Source organism: Rhinoraja longicauda, chromosome 17, assembly GCF_053455715.1.
Source record: "Rhinoraja longicauda isolate Sanriku21f chromosome 17, sRhiLon1.1, whole genome shotgun sequence".
NCBI lineage: Eukaryota > Metazoa > Chordata > Chondrichthyes > Rajiformes > Arhynchobatidae > Rhinoraja > Rhinoraja longicauda.
Window position 1 is genome coordinate 46816592 of NC_135969.1, and position 21183 is coordinate 46837774.

General features: G+C 46.5%; 1 protein-coding gene across 2 annotated transcripts in view; it reads right to left on the reverse strand.

The window, feature by feature from the left end:
- LOC144601981 (ninjurin-1-like) overlaps positions 1-19513 on the reverse strand; it is a 32970-nt gene extending 13457 nt beyond the window's left edge. For both annotated transcript variants that reach the window (XM_078414661.1, XM_078414659.1), the window contains exons 1-2: positions 19368-19513; positions 2591-2819 (exon numbers count right to left, since the gene is read on the reverse strand). In XM_078414661.1, the coding sequence (XP_078270787.1) occupies positions 2591-2819; positions 19368-19439 (301 nt within the window). In that variant the 5' untranslated portion in view covers positions 19440-19513. The remainder of the gene's footprint in view (positions 1-2590; positions 2820-19367) is intronic.
- Positions 19514-21183: the final 1670 nt, after the last annotated feature.

A 21183-nucleotide genomic window follows, 5' to 3' on the forward strand; every position in this document is an offset into this window, starting at 1 on the left:
CTGCTCGTATTATGACCTTATGAACCCATCTCATTGTAATGCACTTGGAATATCTCACACTTTGGTACGTGAGCTACATGGATTTTCAGAGATGTATCAGATTATAATTAACAAACTCTGGGACCAATGTAGGTTTCTTCCAATTCCCTCTTAACTATTTCAAAACATAGGAAATCATCACTTTTACTAAGGTATCACAAAATGCTGGAGTAACTCAGCAGGTCAGGCAGCATCTAGGAGAGAGGGAATCACTGGGCGGGGATCACTGGGCGGCACGGACTTGGAGGGCCGAAAAGGCCTGTTTCCGGCTGTAGATATATGATATGATATATGATATGATAATGGGTGACGTTCCGGGTCGAGACCCTTCTTCAGACTGATGAGTTTCGGGTCGAGACGAAACTCCCTCTCCTAGATGCTGCCTGACCTGCTGAGATACTCCAGCATTTTGTGATACCTTCGATTTGTACCAGCATCTGCAGTTATGTTCCTACATCACTTTTACTAAGGCTTATGATATTTTAGGATTCACAATTTACTCTGTAATATTTTATAGTTAGTTTGAATCCCTGGTACGCCGTGACCAATCTCTCCGTGACTGGAGCCACAAATCGGCATGAAAGCTGCTGAATGCCAAACAACTGCTGGTGTCATGAAAGGGGAAGCCCTAGCCGGAGAGAGTGCTCGATGCAAACTGTTAGCACTGCTGTTTCTTGTTAGCTGCAAGTTTGGACAATTTTACTTTTGGTTCAAAATAGCAGTTGGATCAATTTCCTTGGGCTAAGTGGAGGTTCTTCCCGAAGAGTCATTCAGGCTGCACGCACCCGTAGACCACTTGCCTTGCTGCCCCTGCTGCTGGTTTGGTCAAACTATGTATTTTTAACACATTTTCCTCTCCCACTGCAAGCTACCCTTGTGCTAACTCCACAGTGCCTGCTGCACCATAGTCCCTGTCCAGTATACAGCAATGCGTTATTGGATTCCTAGTCCAAATCTGTGACATTGTTGTTTACTTTGCTAGCAAGAAGCTGCTGTGGCACAACACTGGGACCTTGTTTATACAGCAGTCAGCCAGAACACTTCCCAATAGACAATAGGTGCAGGAGGAGGCCATTCGATCCTTCACTGGGACCTTGTTTATACAGCAGTCAGCCAGAACACTTCCCCATCCAGTTAAAAATAATGTAAACTTTATGATAAAGTAATCCATGCCGGGCCATGCATGTTATACTTATCTCATTGTACAGCTGCTTTTGGGTGTATAACAGGCTGTGATATTCATGTTTTTACAACTGAATGTATCAATTTTGGCAAAATTCTGCATTCATATTATTTGAAATAATGTAAAATGGCCTTTTTTGACCAAATTCTCTGGACTTAACAGTTTTAAGCAGAAACCAAATTACATTTTGCACTTTAACTTTAACCTACAACCACTCACTGTCATCAGCTCTTATTCAGTTCCCACTCTGATGGAATGAAAGGGCTTCCCCTTGAGGGGAAGTGAATAATGGTGATCAGCTGTACAGACCAAAACACCAGCCTTTAATATTGAAAAGCAAGAAACTTCAGATGACAGAAATTGTGTAAATAGCAGGTCAGGCAGCATCTGTGAGTGAAGCAGTTAATGTTTCAAGTCAATGACCCTTCATCTGATGCCACCTGACCTGTTGGGAATTACCAATTTTATTGCAGATACTGGTCTTAATTGCACGCATGAGCTGCTATTAACCTGGATGTAGTACTTAGTTCGGCTTCCATGGATTTAGAAAGGAGCAGAATACAACAGTTTAATTATTGCACTGATCTCAATAAGCCTAAATGTTTGGATAGCTGTTCATATGTGATAGGAGCAGAATTAGGCCATTTGGCCCATCAAGTCTACTCTGCCATTCAATCATGGCTGATCTTTCCCTCCCTCTTGACCTCATGTTCCTGCCTTCTCCGCATAACCCCTGACTTGTTAATTGTTTGTGTACAAATAATGGACATTGGTGTTAATGTCATACCTTTATGCCTTGAGTGGTATAAAAAGGCTGGCAGTTTCAGAGTGACCAGGTGATTCATCTACTACAGCTTAGAAGCATGCATTCATGCAATGAGATGCCACCACTGGGCGCTACTAACTTTCTGCACATCAGAGCACAATTCAGAGCTGGACCTTTGGGTTCCGGAGATGAACAATCTAGGGTTGTTTGAAACCTGAACTTACTTTCCAGACTGAGGGATGCCCAGTAGACTGCAGACTACAATAGTCTTGGGTAATAGACTTGCACTGAAGCCCCCATTCAGTGCTGAAGATTGGGTGCCATCAGGAAGGAGGAGGACTTATTAGGAGACAGTAAGTTCTCCACACAAGCAATCTAATTCATAAAAAATGTGAGCAAATGTTCAACACTTCACTCAATAATTGACTAAGCATTTGGCAATAAGGTGCTGCTCATTAATTCATAAAAAGTTAAAATACATTTTTAACTAATTCACAATTATCCCATTACATAGTTAACTTCATGTCAGAAACTTGTGTGCTAAACAAACATATTCAAAATGTAATTATCCTAATAATTATGTAACTCAGAATTTATCTCACCAATGAATATTAATAAAATGCCCACGATGACTTGAAATATGAGCGATATGCTGATGAGGATGATGAGTGCTATGTAGTAATTGAAGCTGGATCCTTGATCAATCACGGCTTTGAGCTGAGATGCATTTGCCATGAGTAAAGCAACATCCAGCATGCTTTCTGCTGCACTCTTCTTGTTGGCATAGTGATTGAAGTCGATGGATTGGGTTCCTCTTCTGCTTCGATGATGCTTTGGGGGGTAAATATGTTGAGAATAAAATCAGTATAATGATACTGAAGAGCTGAAAATTCACCTTGTTTATATATAATGCAGAACATCACTGATCACATATGTTCAGCCAAAATGACGGATCTTCCATCACAACCCTGTGTCTTTTATGGATAAGCCAGTTCACCATGTCACCATGGATCACATGCATCTTAATCTTCTGGATCAGCCTTGTCAAATGTCTACATAAACTCCATGTGGACAGCATCCATTGCCCCCTCCCCATCAATCACTTTTGTCACCTCCTCAAATAATTTGACCAATTTTGTAGGACATGACTAGTCCTACTCAAAGCCAATGCTAACTGTCGCTAATTGTGACATTTGATTAGAACAGGTATCAAAGGTTATGGGGAGAAGGCAGGAAAATGGGATTAGGAGGCAGAGATCAGCCATGATTGAATGGCGGAGTAGACTCGATGGGCCGAATAGCCTAATTCTACTCCTACAACTTGTGAACTTGTAATTAGCCGATTCTCTTCCAAATAGAAATAAATCCGATCCCTAAAACTCCCCTTCAATAGCTTCCCTACCACTGGCTTGAGGCTCACCGGCCAATAATTTTCTAGATTATCCACAATTCTCTTCTTAAAGATACAACACTAGTTATTCTCCACGACCTCACCAGTGGCTAGAGAAGATGCACAGATCTTGTCAAGGCTCCCGCAATCCTCTGTCTTGTCTTTCTCAATAACCTGATAGATAGACCCCATACGACCTTGGGCTGTACAATTTATAAATTATAATGTGCTTCAAAAGACCCAACACCACCACCTCTTGATCTCAAAATCCCCCAGGATGTTAGTATTCCCCACACTAGATGCCCCAGGATGTTAGTATTCCCCACATTAGATGCCCCAGGATGTTAGTATTCCCCACATTAGATGCCCCAGAATGTTAGTATTCCCCACACTAAATGCCCCAGGATATTAGTATTCCCCACACTAATTTCACACTCCCCCATATCCTTCTCCGTGGTTAATACCAATGCAAAGTACTAATTTTGTACTTCAACTACATTCTCTAACTCCATGAATAAATTCCCTCCTTTGTCCTTGAGTGATTTTACCTTAAGCCCTAGTTACCCTTTTAATTTTACTGTAAGTATAAAATGCCTTGGGATTCACTTTAATCTTATTTACCATGGCCCTTTTTGGCTAATTCCCTGCTTGTGTTTCTCGCATTCTTTAAATTTCTCAAAGGCCCTGTCTGATTTCATCTTCAGAAACCAATAATGCAGTTATTATTGCAATTATTACTGTGTACTTTTGGCAAAAGACAGAAAAGAAAACACTCCAAGTGCTTTTAGACTGAGTTCCAAAAGGTTTAGCTACTGCAGACTCCAGAGGGGAACTGGAAAACCAGATGACTCAGGGCATTCCATGGCTTTCCCAGTCTCTTGTGATAATGACCACCCTTTTTCATTTCCAGTAACGGGAGACATGGATTGGAAAGTCTGGAAAAAATTGTCATGTGACATTTACACAGGCTAAGCTAGTGTGCGAGATTTTAAAAATACCTCGACCAATGTCAGCGCTCAGAGTGTAGTAATTTGCAGAGTAAATGTCTTGGGTGATAGAGCTCTGATGTCTGGCCCAAGATGAGGTTTTTCTGGGGGGTGGGAGGGGTACCGTAACTGGCAAAAAACCCGAGTTAAAGATTGGAAAAAATGGACTCGGACTTTCTGCTTCTGATCATCATGCCAAGAGGAACACACAAGGGAGTTCACTGTCTTTTAAAATGAACCTAAAGTGTTTTAAACCAGGCCTTGGATTTTCAATGGTCTACAACACAAACTTCAATATCTCCTTATTAACAACCAGTAAGTTGTTACCTGGTTAACTATTTCACAATCCCTTCTCTAGTCACATTTTCAACAGAAATTCGCATTATGCGTTGGTAATACATTACCAAATATAAAAGCAAGTACATGCATCATTTGTTTCCCCAATGTGGAATTAATAATCTCAAATCAAGTCGAAAATCAGTAGATTGTCATAGATGCTGCATAACACGCATTAATTCAGAGTGCTGTGACCTCTCTTTCTATACAAAGAATCAGCAAAGATAAAAGTTTTTCTTTTGGAGAAAAATGCATTTGGAAAATACCACATTTTCACATGGGAGATAAACAATGTTGTCAGTTATACTGAGACTAAGATTAGAAGACGTGGACTCCTTTAAAGCATCTCTGGGAAGGGGTCCTAGAGTGATAAAGTGTGGAAACAGGCCCTTCGGCCCAACGTCCACACCGCCCAGCTACACTAGTTCCACCTGCCCACGTTTGGTCCATATCTCTCTCAACGCATAACCATGTACCTGCTTAACTGTTTCTTATATGTTGGGATAGTCCCAGCCTCAACTACGTCCTCTGGCAGCTTGTTCCATACATCCACCACCCTTTGTGTGAAAAAGTTACCCCTCGGATTCCTATTAAATCTTTTCTCCTTCACCTTAAACCTGTCCTCTGGTCCTCGATTCCCCTACTCTGGGCAAGAGACTCTGCATCTGCCCAATCTATTCCTCTCATGATCTTACTGTATACACCTCTATAAGACCACCCCTTAACCTACTGCGCTCCAAGGAATAGAGACCCAGCCTACTCAACCTCTGCCTAAAGCTCAGACCCTCCAGTCCTTGCAAAATCCTTGTAAATCGTCCCTGTACCCTTTCCAGCTTGACAACATCTTTCCCATAACACTGCCCAGAACTGAACACAATATTCTAAATGCGGCCTCACCAACGTTTTATACAACTGCAACATGACCTCCCAACTGTGTGAAAGAGGTGATTGGTTCAAGAGTATGAGAGCTGTGGGGAAGCAGCAGGGCTTTCCTGTATCCTCACCCAGAAGAGAGAAAAGGAAATGGCCAGGGTGGTAGGCATCCTCGATGATGGTTCCAGCTTTGTTCATGCAACATATCATAAAGATGGACTGGATGAAAGGAAGTGCTGCCTGTGATGGACTGGGCTGTGTTCACCCATCTCTGCAGGTTCAGGCGGTCAACAACAGAGCAGTTGCCACACCAGGCTGAGATGGATGTTAATGGATTAAAACTGAAGTATTCTCACAGTTCTTTTAAATCTGAATTTACAACCCATATTTACTAATAAGGTAACAATAATAAAAATATTTTAAATTTATATGGCATTTTTATTGTAGAAAATTGCCGAGGTCCTTCAAAAGAGCTATACATGAACTTTCTCATTGAACAAAATTAATTAAAAGGAAAAAAAGATTTTTAAGCGTATCATAAATGTAGATTGCCAAAGCTCACCTAAGGCAGATAGCTGGAGCTGGCATAGAAGTGGGACTGGGTTATTGCTAATCGTGTTACCACCCCAGCTGGGGGACATTGTGAACACTGGGGACAGCATTGGGGAACTGGCAATGGGATTGTGACACATCATCCATGTAACATGCTGCAGGATGACATAATATTTCTCAATACCATGTCCCCTACAGATGCTGCCTGACCCACTGAGTTACTCCAGCACTCTGTGAAACATCACCTATCCATGTTCTCCACAGATGCTGCCTGACCCACTGAGTTACTCCAGCACTCTGTGAAACATCACCTATCCATGTTCTCCACAGATGCTGCCTGACCCGCTGAGTTACTCCAGCACTCTGTGAAACGTCACCTATCCATGTTCTCCAGAGATGCTGCCTGACCCGCTGAGTTACTCCAGCACTCTGTGAAACGTCACCTATCCATGTTCTCCACAGATGCTGCCTGACCCGCTGAGTTACTCCAACACTGTCCTTTTTTGTAAACCAGCATCTGCAGTTCCTTGTATCTCCATATTTCTGCTCCTGCTTATAAGGGTGATACGTGTTCAATACACACAGTTGCTGTTGCACCAGGTCCAAGGACCAGTTGAAGCCTGTGACCTGAATTAACTAATTGAACCCATGCCATCATCGCTTATTCTTTGCAAATACTGATGGAAATTGTTCTGTAAATTTTCAAAAGTTGAAACAAGCTCTGATACAGCTGATCAGTCTGAAGCAGGGTCTCGATCCAAAAGTCACCCATTCCCTCTCTCCTAGATGCTGCCTGACCTGCTGAGTTACTCCAGCATTTTGTGATACCTTCGATATGATACAGCAGGGGTTAGAGATGGCGCCTGGATTTTCAACAAGAGATTTGCAGACCTCCAGGTACACTTCCAAGCCTTGAGATAATACTTTATTAAATGATACTGGCATGGTCTGGTGCCACTTTCCATGCTGTGAATTCTCTGAACAAATGTCATCCCAGGCTGTGTTTTTTCCCCCATTGCATTTACCAGTGGTGATTGACCTTATGCTGAAAATTGGAGAAATAGTTGTGCTAGATACAACTGTAGTCCATATTAGTAAACGGAGTCATTGGATGGTCTGCTTTGTTTGTGTCAAAACAGCGTGAAATGTTCATACATTGACCTATACGCACAGCTCATTATTTTATTGACGGTGCCAATGTTGCACCACATCTACGATTCAAGGCTCCAGCCAACATTTCTTGTACTCGTACTAAAAGGACACCCAAAGCAAGCTCCCAGATTTCCAAATCAATCAGTTATGAAGATTCCTTGTTCGCTATTTGTTCTGGCCTCCAGTATAATATTGGGAAAGAAGCGTTACCAAGAACATCAATATAGAAAGCATAGAAGCATTATCTAGAACACCAACCAATATAGAAGTATTATGTAGAACACCAATCAATATAGAAAAATCTATTAAATAAAAGCAGGAATATCCCTGCTTTTGTCCTGGGAATTGTCTCAAATTGTGGACACAACCCAGATCATCACATAAACCAAGCCCCCTTTCATTGACTCCATTTATACCTTGTGCTGCCTCGGCAAGGCCAGCAGCATAATTAACGGAGATTCACACCCTGCCCACTCCCTCTTCTATCAGGCAAGAGGTACAGCAGTATGAAAACATGCACCTCTAGATTCAAGGAGTTTTTTTCCAGCTGTTATCAGGCAACTCAACCAACAACGAGAGAGCAGTCCTGAACTACTATCTACCTAATCGGAGATCCTCGAATTATCTTTGATTGGACTTTACTGGTTTTATCTTGAACTAAACATTACTCATATTATTCCCTTTATCGTGTATCTTCACAATGTGGATAGCTAGATTGTAATCATGTATTGTCTTTCCGCTGACTGGTTAGCATGCAACAAAAGCTTTTCACTGTAACTCGGTACACGTAACACTAAACTAAAATGTTTTGCCACTTTACCTTCCCTAGGCTTCGATGTTTTAATCTACAAATTTGAAATACATGTATATAAATTCACTTCTCTGAATTTTCTTTTAGCTACAGAGAGACTTGGGCCTTTTGGAAGGGTGGGCTGAAAGATGGCAGATGGAGTTTAATGCTGATAAGTGTGAGGTGCTGCATTTTGGTAGGACAAATCAAAATAGGACGTACAGGGTAAATGGTAGGGAATTGAGGAATGCAGTGGAACAGAGGGATCTGGGAATAACTGCATTGTTCCCTGAAGGTGGAATCTCATGTGGATAGGGTGGTGAAGAAGGCGTTTGGTATGCTTGCCTTTATAAATCAGAGCATCGAGTATAGAAGTTGGGATGTAATGTTGAAATTGTACAGGGCATTGGTGAGGCCGAATCTGGAGTATGGTGTGCAGTTCTGGTCGCCAAATTATAGGAAGGATGTCGACAAAATGGAGAGGGTACAGAGGAGATTTACTAGAAGGTTGCCTGGGTTTCAGCACTTAGGCTACAGAGAGAGGTTGAACAGGTTGGGTCTTTATTCTTTGGAGCGTAGAAGGTTGAGGGGGGACTTGATAGAGGTTTTAAAAATTTTGAGAGGGACGGACAGAGTTGACGTGGGTAGGCTTTTCCCTTTGAGAGTGGGGAAGATTCCAACAAGGGGACATAGCTTCAGAATTGAGGGACAAAGGTTTAGGGGTAACATGAGGGGGAACTTCTTTACTCAGAGGGTTGTGGCTGTATGGAATGGGCTTCCGGTGGAAGTGGTGGAGGCTGGCTCGATTTTATTATTTAAGAGTAAATTGGATAGGTATATGGATAGGAGGGGATTGGAGGGTTATGGTCTGAGTGCAGGTAGATGAGACTAGGTCAGGGAGAATGGTCGGCGTGGGCTGGTAGGGCCGGACAGGCCTGTTTCCATGCTGTAGTTGTTATATGTTATATATGTGTGCAATGTCAAACCTGGAATTGAAAATGTATTTACACAGCAGTTCCTTGTTTTAAAACATGTGGATAAAAAGGGAACCTCATTCTAGCTTGGATACACTCACCTGAAGTGAATGTGTACACTATTATTTTACTTTACTGCACTTTTAGTTCTGTCGGTGAAATCCATTAATACATTCTACTCAACCCTGAATGAAGGAATCCCAAGAATCTGAACAGAAATTCCTCCCCAATACTTGAGGCTCTTCAAAGTTCCTGTGCAAGCCCTGCCCATATCTCATTTGTATGCCAAAAGGGACATATCTTACAAACAAATGTACTGTTGGACCTGCCAAGAGTCCAGACCACTAGACTCTAGCACGATCCTTCCAGGTCCATGCCATTAAGTATACAAATAGATTCCAGAGAAAATATTGGGTTTACAATAAAATGCCAGAATTATGGTTGGAAACCCAACTCCGAGTCGATGGATTTCTCTCATCAATTATCTTACTTTTTTCACTGTGTTTCCTTACAAAGTCCTGACGGGGGATAGAACTTTGGACCACTGCTACACACCGTTCAGGAAAGGCTACAAGGCCGTTTCTCCCTCCTTTTGGAAAATCTGACCACGCTGCCATTTTCCTGCTGCCTGAGTATAAACAACGGATAGTACGGGAAACGACAGTGACGAGGGACGTAAAGTGGTGGGCTGACCATTCAGAGGCCATGCTGCAAGATGCACTGATCGAAGTCGACTGGAACATGTTCAAAGCAAGTTCCAGAGACGTCAGTGAGTTTGCGGAAGCAGTTACGGACTTCATTGCAACAATAGCCGATAACATCGTCCCCACGGTAAGGGTTAGTATCTTTCCTAATCAAAAACCCTGGGTGGACAGGTCTATTCGCGTTGCCTTGAATGCTCGCACCGCTGCTTACAACTCTGGCCTGGCATCCGGCAATATGGACGACTACAAGGTAGAGTCCTACCGACTGCGAAGGGCGGTGAAGGACGCAAAAAGGAGGTACAGGGACAGGATGGAGTCACAGATGGAGCAGCAGGACACCAGGTGCCTTTGGCAGGGGCTACGGACTATAACTAACTACTGGTGCAGCACCCCCTCAACCGGAAGTGCCGGCACCTCCTTAGCTGATGACCTGAACTCCTTCTACGCACGGTTCGAGACAGGTAACACCCCGAGCTCGCCATCTAAACACAACACCGACAGGGCGCTGGCTAGCGAGGCTGGAGGGGGATCCACCGCCGGGGATGTGCACACATTCTCGCTGTCCGAGCATGACGTGAGGAGGGTTCTGACGCGTGAGAACACGAGGAAAGCTGGAGGCCCAGATGGTATATCTGGGCGAGTACTAAAGTCTTGTGCCACTCAGCTTGCTCCAGTGCTCGCCACAATATTTAACCTCCTTGACCAAGTCCGTGGTCCCTGCATGCTTCAAAAGATCCATTATTGTACCGGTGCCAAAGAATGCATCTCCAGCTTGTTTAAATGACTACCGACCGGTGGCCCTCACCTTGGTTGTCATGAAGTGCTTCGAGAGACTAATCAAGAAGCACATCTGTGCCCTCCTTCCTCGCAACATGGACCCACTACAGTTCGCATACCGTCCGAACAGGTCCACAGATGATGCGGTCTCCCAGGTTCTGCACACCGCTCTCTCTCATCTGGACAGCCAAAAGGGGGGCTATATGAGGATGCTGTTCATTGACTTTAGTTCAGCTTTCAACACAATAGTCCCCAGCAGACTGGCTGAGAAGCTGCTGGAACTGGGGCTTAGCACCCCTCTGTGTGCCTGGGTCCTGGACTTTCTCACCGCCAGGCCCCAAGTGGTCAGGATGGGAGAACACACATCTAGCCCCCTCACCCTGAACATAGGATCCCCCCAGGGTTGCGTCCTTAGCCCCCTACTGTACTCCCTGTACACACATGACTGTGGCCAGGTTCAGCTTAAACTCCATCATCACGTTTGCTGATGATACTGTGGTGGTGGGCCGGATCTCCGACAACGATGAGAAGGCCTACCGGGAGGAGGTGGCTGGTCTGGCACTCTGGTGTCAGGACAATAGCCTCCTCTTGAATGTCAAAAAAACTAAGGAGCTGATTGTGGACTTTAGAAGGGCTCAACATCCAAGGACGTACACGCCACTGGAGATAAATGGGTCTACTGTGGATAGGGTGAGCAGTTTTAAATACTTGGGTGTCCGCATCACAGAGGATCTGACGGGGAAACGCACATTGCCGCACTGGTGGGTAAGGCAAAGCAGTGCCTTTACCACCTTAGACAGCTGAGGAAATTCAGAGTGTCTCTGAGGTTCCTTCATTGCTTCTATTCTGGGGCTGTAGAGAGCATCCTGTTCGGCAACATTACAGTCTGGTTTGGGAACAGCTCTGCCCAGGACAGGATGGCCCTGCAGAGAGTAGTGCGTTTGGCAGAACGCACCATGGGAACTACACTCGCCCCCTTGCAGGACCTATACATCAGGAGGTGTAGATCGAGAGCAAGCAAGATTATGAGGGACCCCTGCCACCCCAATAAGGGACTGTTCCAGATGCTACGGTCAGGCAAACGCCTCCGCTGTCACGCTGTGAAAACGGAGAGGATGAGACGGAGTTTCTTCCCACAGGCCATCAGGGCTGTTAACTTTTATAACTCCAGGGACTAAATTTTGTCTTCTCTGTATTAACTTTTATTTATATGCTGTAACTGTAATTCTTTTTTTTGCACAATCCGCAGGCATTGCCACTTTCATTTCACTGCACATCGTGTATGTGACAAATAAACTTGACTTGGCTTGACATTTTATTGAAAAGCTACGTTTCACTGAAAAAAATGAGTACCCAGGCATATCAATTATCTGGAGACAGCCAGAGCTACTTCCCTAAATGTGGCAAACAAAACACAAGAGAAGAACTAAAGGGAATAAAAGACAAAATATAACCAATAGCATTGTTCATCCCATTGTACATTATAATTGTGACGTAGGTATATAACCAAATTTTAATCAAGGTGCAAACAATTCTGTGTGACTGTTTCTCTGCAGAAATATCTCGCCATTATCGCCTAAGCAATGTTGGTGCTGAAACATAGTTATAACAGGAATTCCCAATTGGTGATACACAAAATGCTGGAGTAACTCAGCGGGACAAGGCAGCATCTCTGGAGAGAAGGAACGGATGACATTTCAGGTCGAGACCCTTCTTCAGACTGAGAGTCAGGGGAAAGGAAAACGAGAGATATAGATGGTGATGTAGAGAGATGTAGAACACATAAATGAAAGATATGCAAAAAAGTAATGATGATAAAGGAAACGGGCCACTGTCAGCTGTTTGTTAGGTGAGAGCGAGAAGCTGGTGCGACTTGGGTGGGGGAGGGATGGAGAGAGAGAGGGAATGCAGGGGTTACTTGATGTTAGAGAAATCAAGATTCATGCTACTGGATTGCAAGCTGCCCAAGTGAAATGAGATGCTGTTCCTCCAATTTGTGTTTAGCCTCACTCTGACAATGGAGGAGGCCTAGGGCAGAAAGGTCAGTGTGGGAATAGGAATTAAAGTGGCAAACGAGAAATCAGGTAGGTCCAGGCGGAATGAACGAAGGTGTTCAGTGAAACGATCGTTCGATCCATATTTGGTCTCGCCGATGTATAAGAATCCACATCTTGAACAACGGATACAGTAGATGAGGTTGGATGAGGTGCATGTGAACCTATGCCTAACCTGAAAGGACTGTTGGGATCCCTGGACAGAGTCGAGGGAGGAGGTATAGGAACAAGTGTTGCATCTCCTGCAGTTGCAGAGGAAGGTACCTGGATAGGGGATGGGAAGGGATGAGTTAACCAGGGAGTTGCGGAGGAAACGGTCTCTGCGGAAGGCGGAGAGGGGTTGAGATGAGAAAATGTGACGAGTGGTGGGATCCCATTGGAGGTGGTGAAAATGTCAGAGTATCTCTGGCATTACCCCAATGTCCTCTGGTTCTCGATTTTACCTTCTCTGGGAAGAAACTCTGTACCTCTCATGATTTTATGCACTTCTGTAAGATCACCCCTCATCCTCCTGCCCTCCAAGGAGTCATTGGTTTGAGACTAAATGTGAAGGAACTACAGTACCCCACGTATATCCATGTGTGAAGGGCTGGGCTCCGACACTGAAGCCTTCTACTCAGTCATCCATTGCTTTTCCTTTGTGCAACCTCAGCTTTGGATGTGAGCACCTCTCCCTTTGTGTAATCCATAGATCTCTAGCTCAGCAATGCTCCTTAGTGAGTCTTGCCACACTCCAGCTCTGAAAGGCTGATACCTGGAGCTGTAGTCTGGACAAGGTTAGCGTTCTTAGCTTCCCACCTTGTACAAGAAGAGCATTCCACATGCCCTGCTGTCCTGCCTTGACTTTCCTTTTCATTCTGGAGCAGTTGGGAGAGGGGGTGCGGAGGGTTAGAGAAAATACCCCCTTGCCTAAAGATGACAAAGGAGCATGCTTCCTTCCCTCCCCCTTTTTGTTTCCCAATAATTGCTGTCTTGTCTTCAGTTCAAATTCTCCTCAGGCTACGATGAATATCTCTCCTCTCTTGCTACAAGAAAGGTTTAAGATAAATTTGAATAAGTTCTACCCTGAGTGAGCATAATTCTTTATGCTGAGTTTATTACGATCATTCATGTGTCAATGAAAAAAATGTTATATTCTCATTCTCAGACATCTCCTGTCTTCTATGTTAATGCAAATAATGACCGTGTCATTTCAAGATCCATGCCAATTTTGTAGCTTCAATTTTTATCAGTTGAGAACACATTCCAGGAAACTTGTGGTTCCCATTGGCAACAGACCCAAAGGAACTCAAAATGTTACTGATAATGCAAATGCTTAATCTAGATATGTGATTCTGAGTTGCAGACAAATAGTATGTCGCCGTTACTTTAACACAAGGATCTGCAGGTGTTGGTTTACAAAAAAGACACCAGTGCTTAGTGTCTAAAGAACGGTTATTGTCCAAATTAGGAAAAGGGGACGTACAACGAGATCTGGATGTCCTAGTGTATCATTCATGTGTCATGTGTAGAGATGGGATAGGTATTAAAAATTACCATTTGCACTCTAAATATGAATTAGCCATTATCATCTGCAGTGAATTTAATTGGAAGTGGGTGGTATCATAGATAGCAAATATGGTTATCCAAAACTTAATGCAGGATCTTGATCAGCTGGGCAAGTGGGCTGAGGAATAGTTTATGGAGGTAAAGCAGATGGGTGTGAGGTGTTGCATTTTGGAAAGTCAAACTAGGCCAGGACCTTTACAAAGAAAGCCAGAGCTCTAGGACGTGTGGTCAAGCAGAGGGATCTAGGAGTGAAGGTACATAGTTGCCTGAAAGTGGCATCGCAGATAGGGTGCTCAAGAAGACTTTCAGTATATTGGCCTTCATCAGTTGTGATACAGTCGGAGTCATACAATGTGGAAACAGGCCCGTCAGCCTAACTTACCTACACCATCTACATTAGTCCCAGCGGCCTGCATTTAGCCCACATCCCATTAAACTTGTCTGATCCATGTACCTGTCCAAATGTTACTTAAAAGCTGCGATATTACCTGCCTTAACTACCTCCTCCGCCAGCTATTTCCATCCACCCAGCACCCTATGTGTGAAAAAGTTACCCCACCGGCTCCTCTTAAATCTCCCCCCCCCCCCCCCCCCCCCCACCTTAAACTTGTGTCCTCTGTGGATCTCAATTCCCCTACTCTGGGCTAGAGACTCTGTGCATCTACCCAATCTATTCCTCTCATGTTTTGTTACAGTTGTACAAGACATTGGTGAGGCGGCAGCAGGTCATAAGTGATAGGAGTAGAATTAGGCCATTTGGCCCATCAAGTCTACTCCCACCATTCAATCATGGCTGATCTATCTCTCCCTCCAAACCCCATTTTCCTGCCTTCTCCCCATAACCTCTAACACCCGCACTAATCAAGAATCTATCTCTGCCTTAAAAATATCTACTGACTTGGCCTCCACAGCCTTCCGTGGCAAAGAATTCCACTGATTCACCACCATCTGATGAAAGGTGGTGAATCACACAATTTCACATCTCCTTCCTAAAAGAACGTCCTTTAATTCTGAGGCTATTGCCTTTAGTCCTAGACTCTCCCACTAGTGGAAATATCCTCCCACATGCACTCTACCCAAGCCTTTCATTATTCTGTATGATTTAATGAGGTCCCCCGTCATTCTTCTAAACCCCAGCGAGTACAGGCCCAGTCCCGAAAAACGCTCATCATAGGTTAACCTACTCATTCCTGGGATTATTCTTGTAAACCTTCTCTGCACCCTCTCCAGAGCCAGCACATCCTTCCTCAGATATGGTGCCCAAAATTGCTCACAATATTCCAAATCCGGCCTTACCAGCACCTTCTAGAGCCTCAGCATTACATCCCTGTTTTTGTATATAAGCCCTCTTGAAATAAATGTAAGCATTGAGTTTGCTTTCTTTATTACTGATTCGACTTGCAGATTAACATTTTGGGAATCTTGCACCAGTACTTCTAAGTCCCTTTGCACCAAAGATACTAGAGGAGCAAGATGAACCACTCCGTCAAAATCGCCTACACTGAAGTGTAGTACGCAAAGGAGCGTAACGCCCGCCATTTTAGTAAACAAACCCCGCCTTTTGCTAAGCCTCTCGCAGTGTGATCAGTGTTTTGGGGGAACAGTATGTGCGATGATACCATAAAAATGCAGAATATATCTCATCTATCAATTCACAGATTTTTATTTTTATTTTTAAATGTTTCTGCCTACTAAAATGACACCATGACATATTACGGTTTTTGGGGTCGAGTGGTCTATCTTGCTCTGCTCTATTATATTTGCTTTGCACCGATTTATGGATTCTCTCCCCATTTAGAAAGTAGTCTACACCTTTATTCCTACAACCAAAATGCATGACTCCACACTTTGCAGCACTATATGCCATCTGCCACCTCTCTGCCCACTCTCCCAACCTGTCCAAGTTCTTCTGCAGTCCTTGCTTTCTCTACACTACCTGCCCTTTCACTTATTTTCATATCATCTGCAAACTTGGCCACATTTGGCGTACTATGTTCAATATTGGTCACCCTGGTATCGGAAGGATGTTGTTAAGCAGGAAAGAGTGCAGAGAAGAATGAAGGATTTTGCCTACTTGAGGGCTTGAGCTATAAGGTGGTTGGGCATGTTAGGACTATTCCTTGAAGTGCAGGAGACTGATGGGTGATGTTACAAAGCTCTATAAAATCATGAGGGGAATAGATAGGGTGAATGCATAGAGTCTTTTACCCAGAGGAGGGGAATCAAGAACCAGAGGTCAAAGGTGAGAGGGGAAGATTGAATTGGAACTCGAGCGGTAACGTTTTCCACAGAGTGTCGGAAGGAACTGCAGACGCTGGTTTAAACCAAAGATAGGCATAAAAAGCTATGACTCATTCAGCAGGACAGGCAGCGATTCTGGAGAGAAGGAATGGGTGATGTTTCAGGTCGAGACCCAATCTGAAGAAGTGTGTTGGGTATATGGAACGTACTGCCTGTGAAGGTAGTTGAGGCAAGTACTATAATAACAATTTAAAAAACATTTGGACAGGTACATGGATAGGAAAGGTTTAGAGGGATAGGGGCTAAACTGGGGCAGATAAAACTATCAGATGGGGCATCTTGGTTGGCACGGGCAAGTTGGTGCTGCATGACCCTGTGAAATATCAGCCGTGATTCTGCGATACAAGCCAGACAAATGAACGATTCACATTTCAAAATGCTCCAATCTGTCAGTGGCACAAGACCATTTATATTGCTGAAACACCGTTTGATATCTTTAAAAAGCTTAACTTTTGTTACTGTAGTACCATAGGCAGTTACAACACATATACAAATTATATTACTACAGAAATGCTGCTAAGCTCTTTGAATTGGATATAGTTCCAGTCTGGTTTAAATAAAAGGCAGTCCATCATCCAGGAAATATTAAATTCCTGGCATACAGAATCATTGACTGAATTTCAATGCAATCTGTAAAGATAAGTCTCCTTTGTTGGACTGAACTGAACCTCTTGGTTTCTGACGCAAGGGAAATTTTCTGCCAAAAGGGAAAAATCAGCTCTTGTTTCAGTTTTTCCAATCTCCCTTGCTTCTAAAACCACCACATCATTACTACTATAAATGTGAATCCTTTAACCAATAGTACTTAATAGAAAGCCAAAAGGCACCACATATGCACCCTGGCTTCCCTTCCTGCACCCCACATTTCCCACCACACCCCTACGCCCACTCTGAACACCTTCTATGGAAAGTCCCTTTTCAGGCATGATTTCAGGAACACCATTGTTCCTTTCAAGAAATTATTTTGACTGCTGCTGTCATTTTTCACAAAAACATTTAAATTGAAAAAAGCCATCTTGGACAATTAAATTTTGATCTCTATGGCAATCATTCACAATGTTGAGATATCCTCTTTCTCATCTCTCTCCTTCTTCAAAACTATGTCCTACTTTTATTAAATAATACTTCTTTTTGTAAACTTAGCGCACAGCCAGCTGTATCATGAGTCAGTGAGGGAGTGTGCTGCCAAAACACACCTCACAGTGCCAGCACCAGGGAAAGCAGGTTTCCAACATTTCTACCCATTCCAAATAGGTTTAGGTGCAGTAGAATCTACCATCACTATTTGCTTGTTTCATCAGGATTATTTTTGCTTTTTTAATTCCCTCTTCTCCTTACCAGCCCAAAAGTATATTTAATTTCACTGATTATTTTATAAAACAGCATCAGAATTAATAAGCCAGTTGGGGAGAGAAACTTATATGAGGTAGCGACATTAAACATGTATAAGAATCAGCCGATGTTTGTGTCGCCACTCATTCTATTTCACTGAGAAACAAAGGTGCACAGGTCACTGCAATTGGCGGACAATACTTCCCTGCCAATGGGACAGAGGGGACAAGCTTTTGTCCCACAGATTTCCAATAACAAATATTCTTAAACATGCTTAATATAGATAATGCTTCAAAGGGATGAAGCTTTTGTAACATCAGAAGATACTGAAGGACCAGGAAAGTGATGCTTGTTTGTGTTTCCTGAAGACCGTTATTTATGCTGACTTTTGTTTGGTTTCCATTTATTTATTTTTACATTTCCATTTACGCTAACTGGTTTTCCGAACATTTTGAGCAAGATATTTGAGAAAATTCCAGAGGAATTTAGTCTAAATCTATTGAAGAATAGCATTTTAGTAAAATATTTCTTGATTCAAATCTTGCTCTTTAATTAAGATCGGGATTAATTGTGAATAATTTGAGAGGGTCGAATTAATGTGATCAATAAAGAGAATAGTGGGGTGTAGGTGAAAACTGTCAGAACACCTATTTGCCTAGAAATCTGACAGTATCAGTAAAAGAACAGACAGTCAGTTTGTAGAAACAAAGAACTACAGATGCTGGTTTACACAGGACACAAATTGTCAGAGTAACCCAGCGTGTCAGGCAGCATCTGTCGGCATGGACAGGTAACCTTCAGGATGACCATCATCTGTCCTTGTTCTACACAGACTACATCTGCTCCGCTGAGTTACTCCAGAACATTGTGTCTTTTTTCACAAACCAGCATCTGGTTTCTACTTTGTTTCTACTGAATGAATCTTATTTGAGGAAGCTCGCTCGGCACTGGAGCATTCATTCAGTGGAGCTGAGGGCGTCTGCCCACACCCCCCCAACACCCCCCCCCAAACACACTCCCACCCCAACATACCCCACCCCCCCTACACCCCCCCCCAACACACCCCCCCAAACACACTCCCACCCCAACATACCCCCACCCCCCCTACAGCCCCCCCCCCAACACACCCCCCCCAAACACACTCCCACCCCAACATACCCCCACCCTCCCTACACCCCCCCCCCAACACCCCCCCCCAAACACACTCCCACCCCAACATACCCCCACCCCCCCTACACCCCCCCCCCCCCAACACACCCCCCCCAAACACACTCCCACCCCAACATACCCCCACCCCCCCTACACCCCCCCCCAACACACCCCCCCCCAAACACACTCCCACCCCAACATACCCCCACCCCCCCTACACCCCCCCCCCAACACACCCCCCCCCAAACACACTCCCACCCCAACATACCCCCACCCCCCCTACACCCCCCCCCAAACACACTCCCACCCCAACATACCCCCACCCCCAGTACTCCCCTTATACCCCGGGGCCGATCCCCGCACTGCCGCCGCCCTCCACACCGCCCCCCTCTCTCTCCCCCCCCCCCTCTGTCTCCCTCCCTCTCTCTCCCCCCCCCCTCTCTCCCCCCCCCCGCTCCCACCTCGGTGCCGTTGCCGTTGCCGTTGCCGTTACCGGACCAGCTGCCGTTCAGCTCCATGTTCTCGGCTTCCATGTCCCGCGGCGCTGCAGCTCTGGGTCGCGCTGGGACCGCCCTCGGGGGCGGGGGATCCACCGGCCCGACCCGGCCTGGGGTGGGGGGGGCGGAGTGAGAAGGCGGGGGGGCGGAGCGAGCGGGCGGGGGGGGGGGGGGGGGGAGCGGGGGGGCGGAGCGAGCGGGGGGGGCGGAGCGAGCGGGGGGGCGGAGCGAGCGGGCGGGGGGGAGCGGGGGGGGCGGAGCGAGCGGGGGGGCGGAGCGGGGGGGGGCGGAGCGAGCGGGGGGGCGGAGCGAGCGGGCGGGGGGGGGGCGGAGCGAGCGGGGGGGGCGGAGCGGGGGGGGGGGGTGGCCGGAGCGAGCGGGGGGGGGTGGCCGGAGCGAGCGGGGGGTGGTGGCCGGAGCGAGCGGGGGGGGGGGGGGGGGGGGGGTGGTGGCCGGAGCGAGCGGCGGGGGGGGGGGGCGGAGCGAGCGGGGGGGGGGGCGGAGCGAGCGGGGGGGGGCGGAGCGAGCGGGGGGGCGCGGAGCGAGCGGGGGGGGGCGGAGCGAGCGGGGGGGGGGGCGGAGCGAGCGGGGGGGGGGGGGGGGCAGAGCGAGCGGGGGGGGGCGGAGCGAGCGGGGGGGGGCGGAGCGAGCGGGGGGGGGGGGGGGGGCAGAGCGAGCGGGGGGGGGGGGGGTTTAGCCACCGGCCCGGCCTCGGATCACTGACACTGGGTCACTGGCCTTTACCGGGGGTCGGGGGTATCTGGGGTCGGGGGCCACTGGGTTTCTCCCCGGGTTGAGGTTGTGCGGCGGCCGGTGGGTGAAGGGCGACCCCCGGGACCCCACGTTCACTGGGACTTGTGTTCGGACGCTGCGGGCCGATTATAAAACGGTGTGTGGGGGTGTGTGTGTGTGGGGGTGTGTGTGTGTGGGGGTGTGTGTGTGTGGGGGTGTGTGTGTGTGGGGGTGTGTGTGTGTGGGGGTGTGTGTGTGTGGGGGTGTGTGTGTGTGGGGGTGTGTGTGTGTGGGGGTGTGTGTGTGTGGGGGTGTGTGTGTGTGGGGGTGTGTGTGTGTGGGGGTGTGTGTGTGTGGGGGTGTGTGTGTGTGTGTGTGTGTGTGGGTGTGTGTGTGGGGGTGTGGGTGTGGGGGTGTGTGTGTGTGTGGGTGTGTGTGTGTGGGTGTGTGTGGGTGGGTGTGTGTGTGTGGGGGTGTGTGGGTGTGTGTGTGTGGGGGTGTGTGGGTGTGTGTGTGTGTGGGTGTGTGTGTGTGTGTGGGGTGTGTGTGTGGGTGTGTGTGTGGGTGTGTGTGGGTGGGTGTGTGTGTGTGGGGGTGTGTGGGTGTGTGTGTGTGTGTGTGTGTGTGTGGGTGTGTGTGTGTGTGTGGGGTGTGTGTGTGGGTGTGTGTGTGGGTGTGTGTGGGTGGGTGTGTGTGTGTGGGGGTGTGTGGGTGTGTGTGTGTGTGTGGGTGTGTGTGTGTGTGGGGGTGTGTGGGTGTGTGTGTGTGTGGGTGTGTGTGTGTGTGTGTGGGGGTGTGTGTGTGGGGGTGTGTGGGTGTGTGTGTGTGTGTGTGGGTGTGTGTGTGTGTGTGGGGTGTGTGTGTGGGTGTGTGTGTGGGTGTGTGTGGGTGGGTGTGTGTGTGTGGGGGTGTGTGGGTGTGTGTGTGTGTGTGGGTGTGTGTGTGTGTGGGGGTGTGTGGGTGTGTGTGTGTGGGTGTGGGTGTGTGTGTGTGTGTGTGGGGGTGTGTGTGTGTGTGGGTGTGTGGGTGTGTGGGGGTGTGGGTGTGG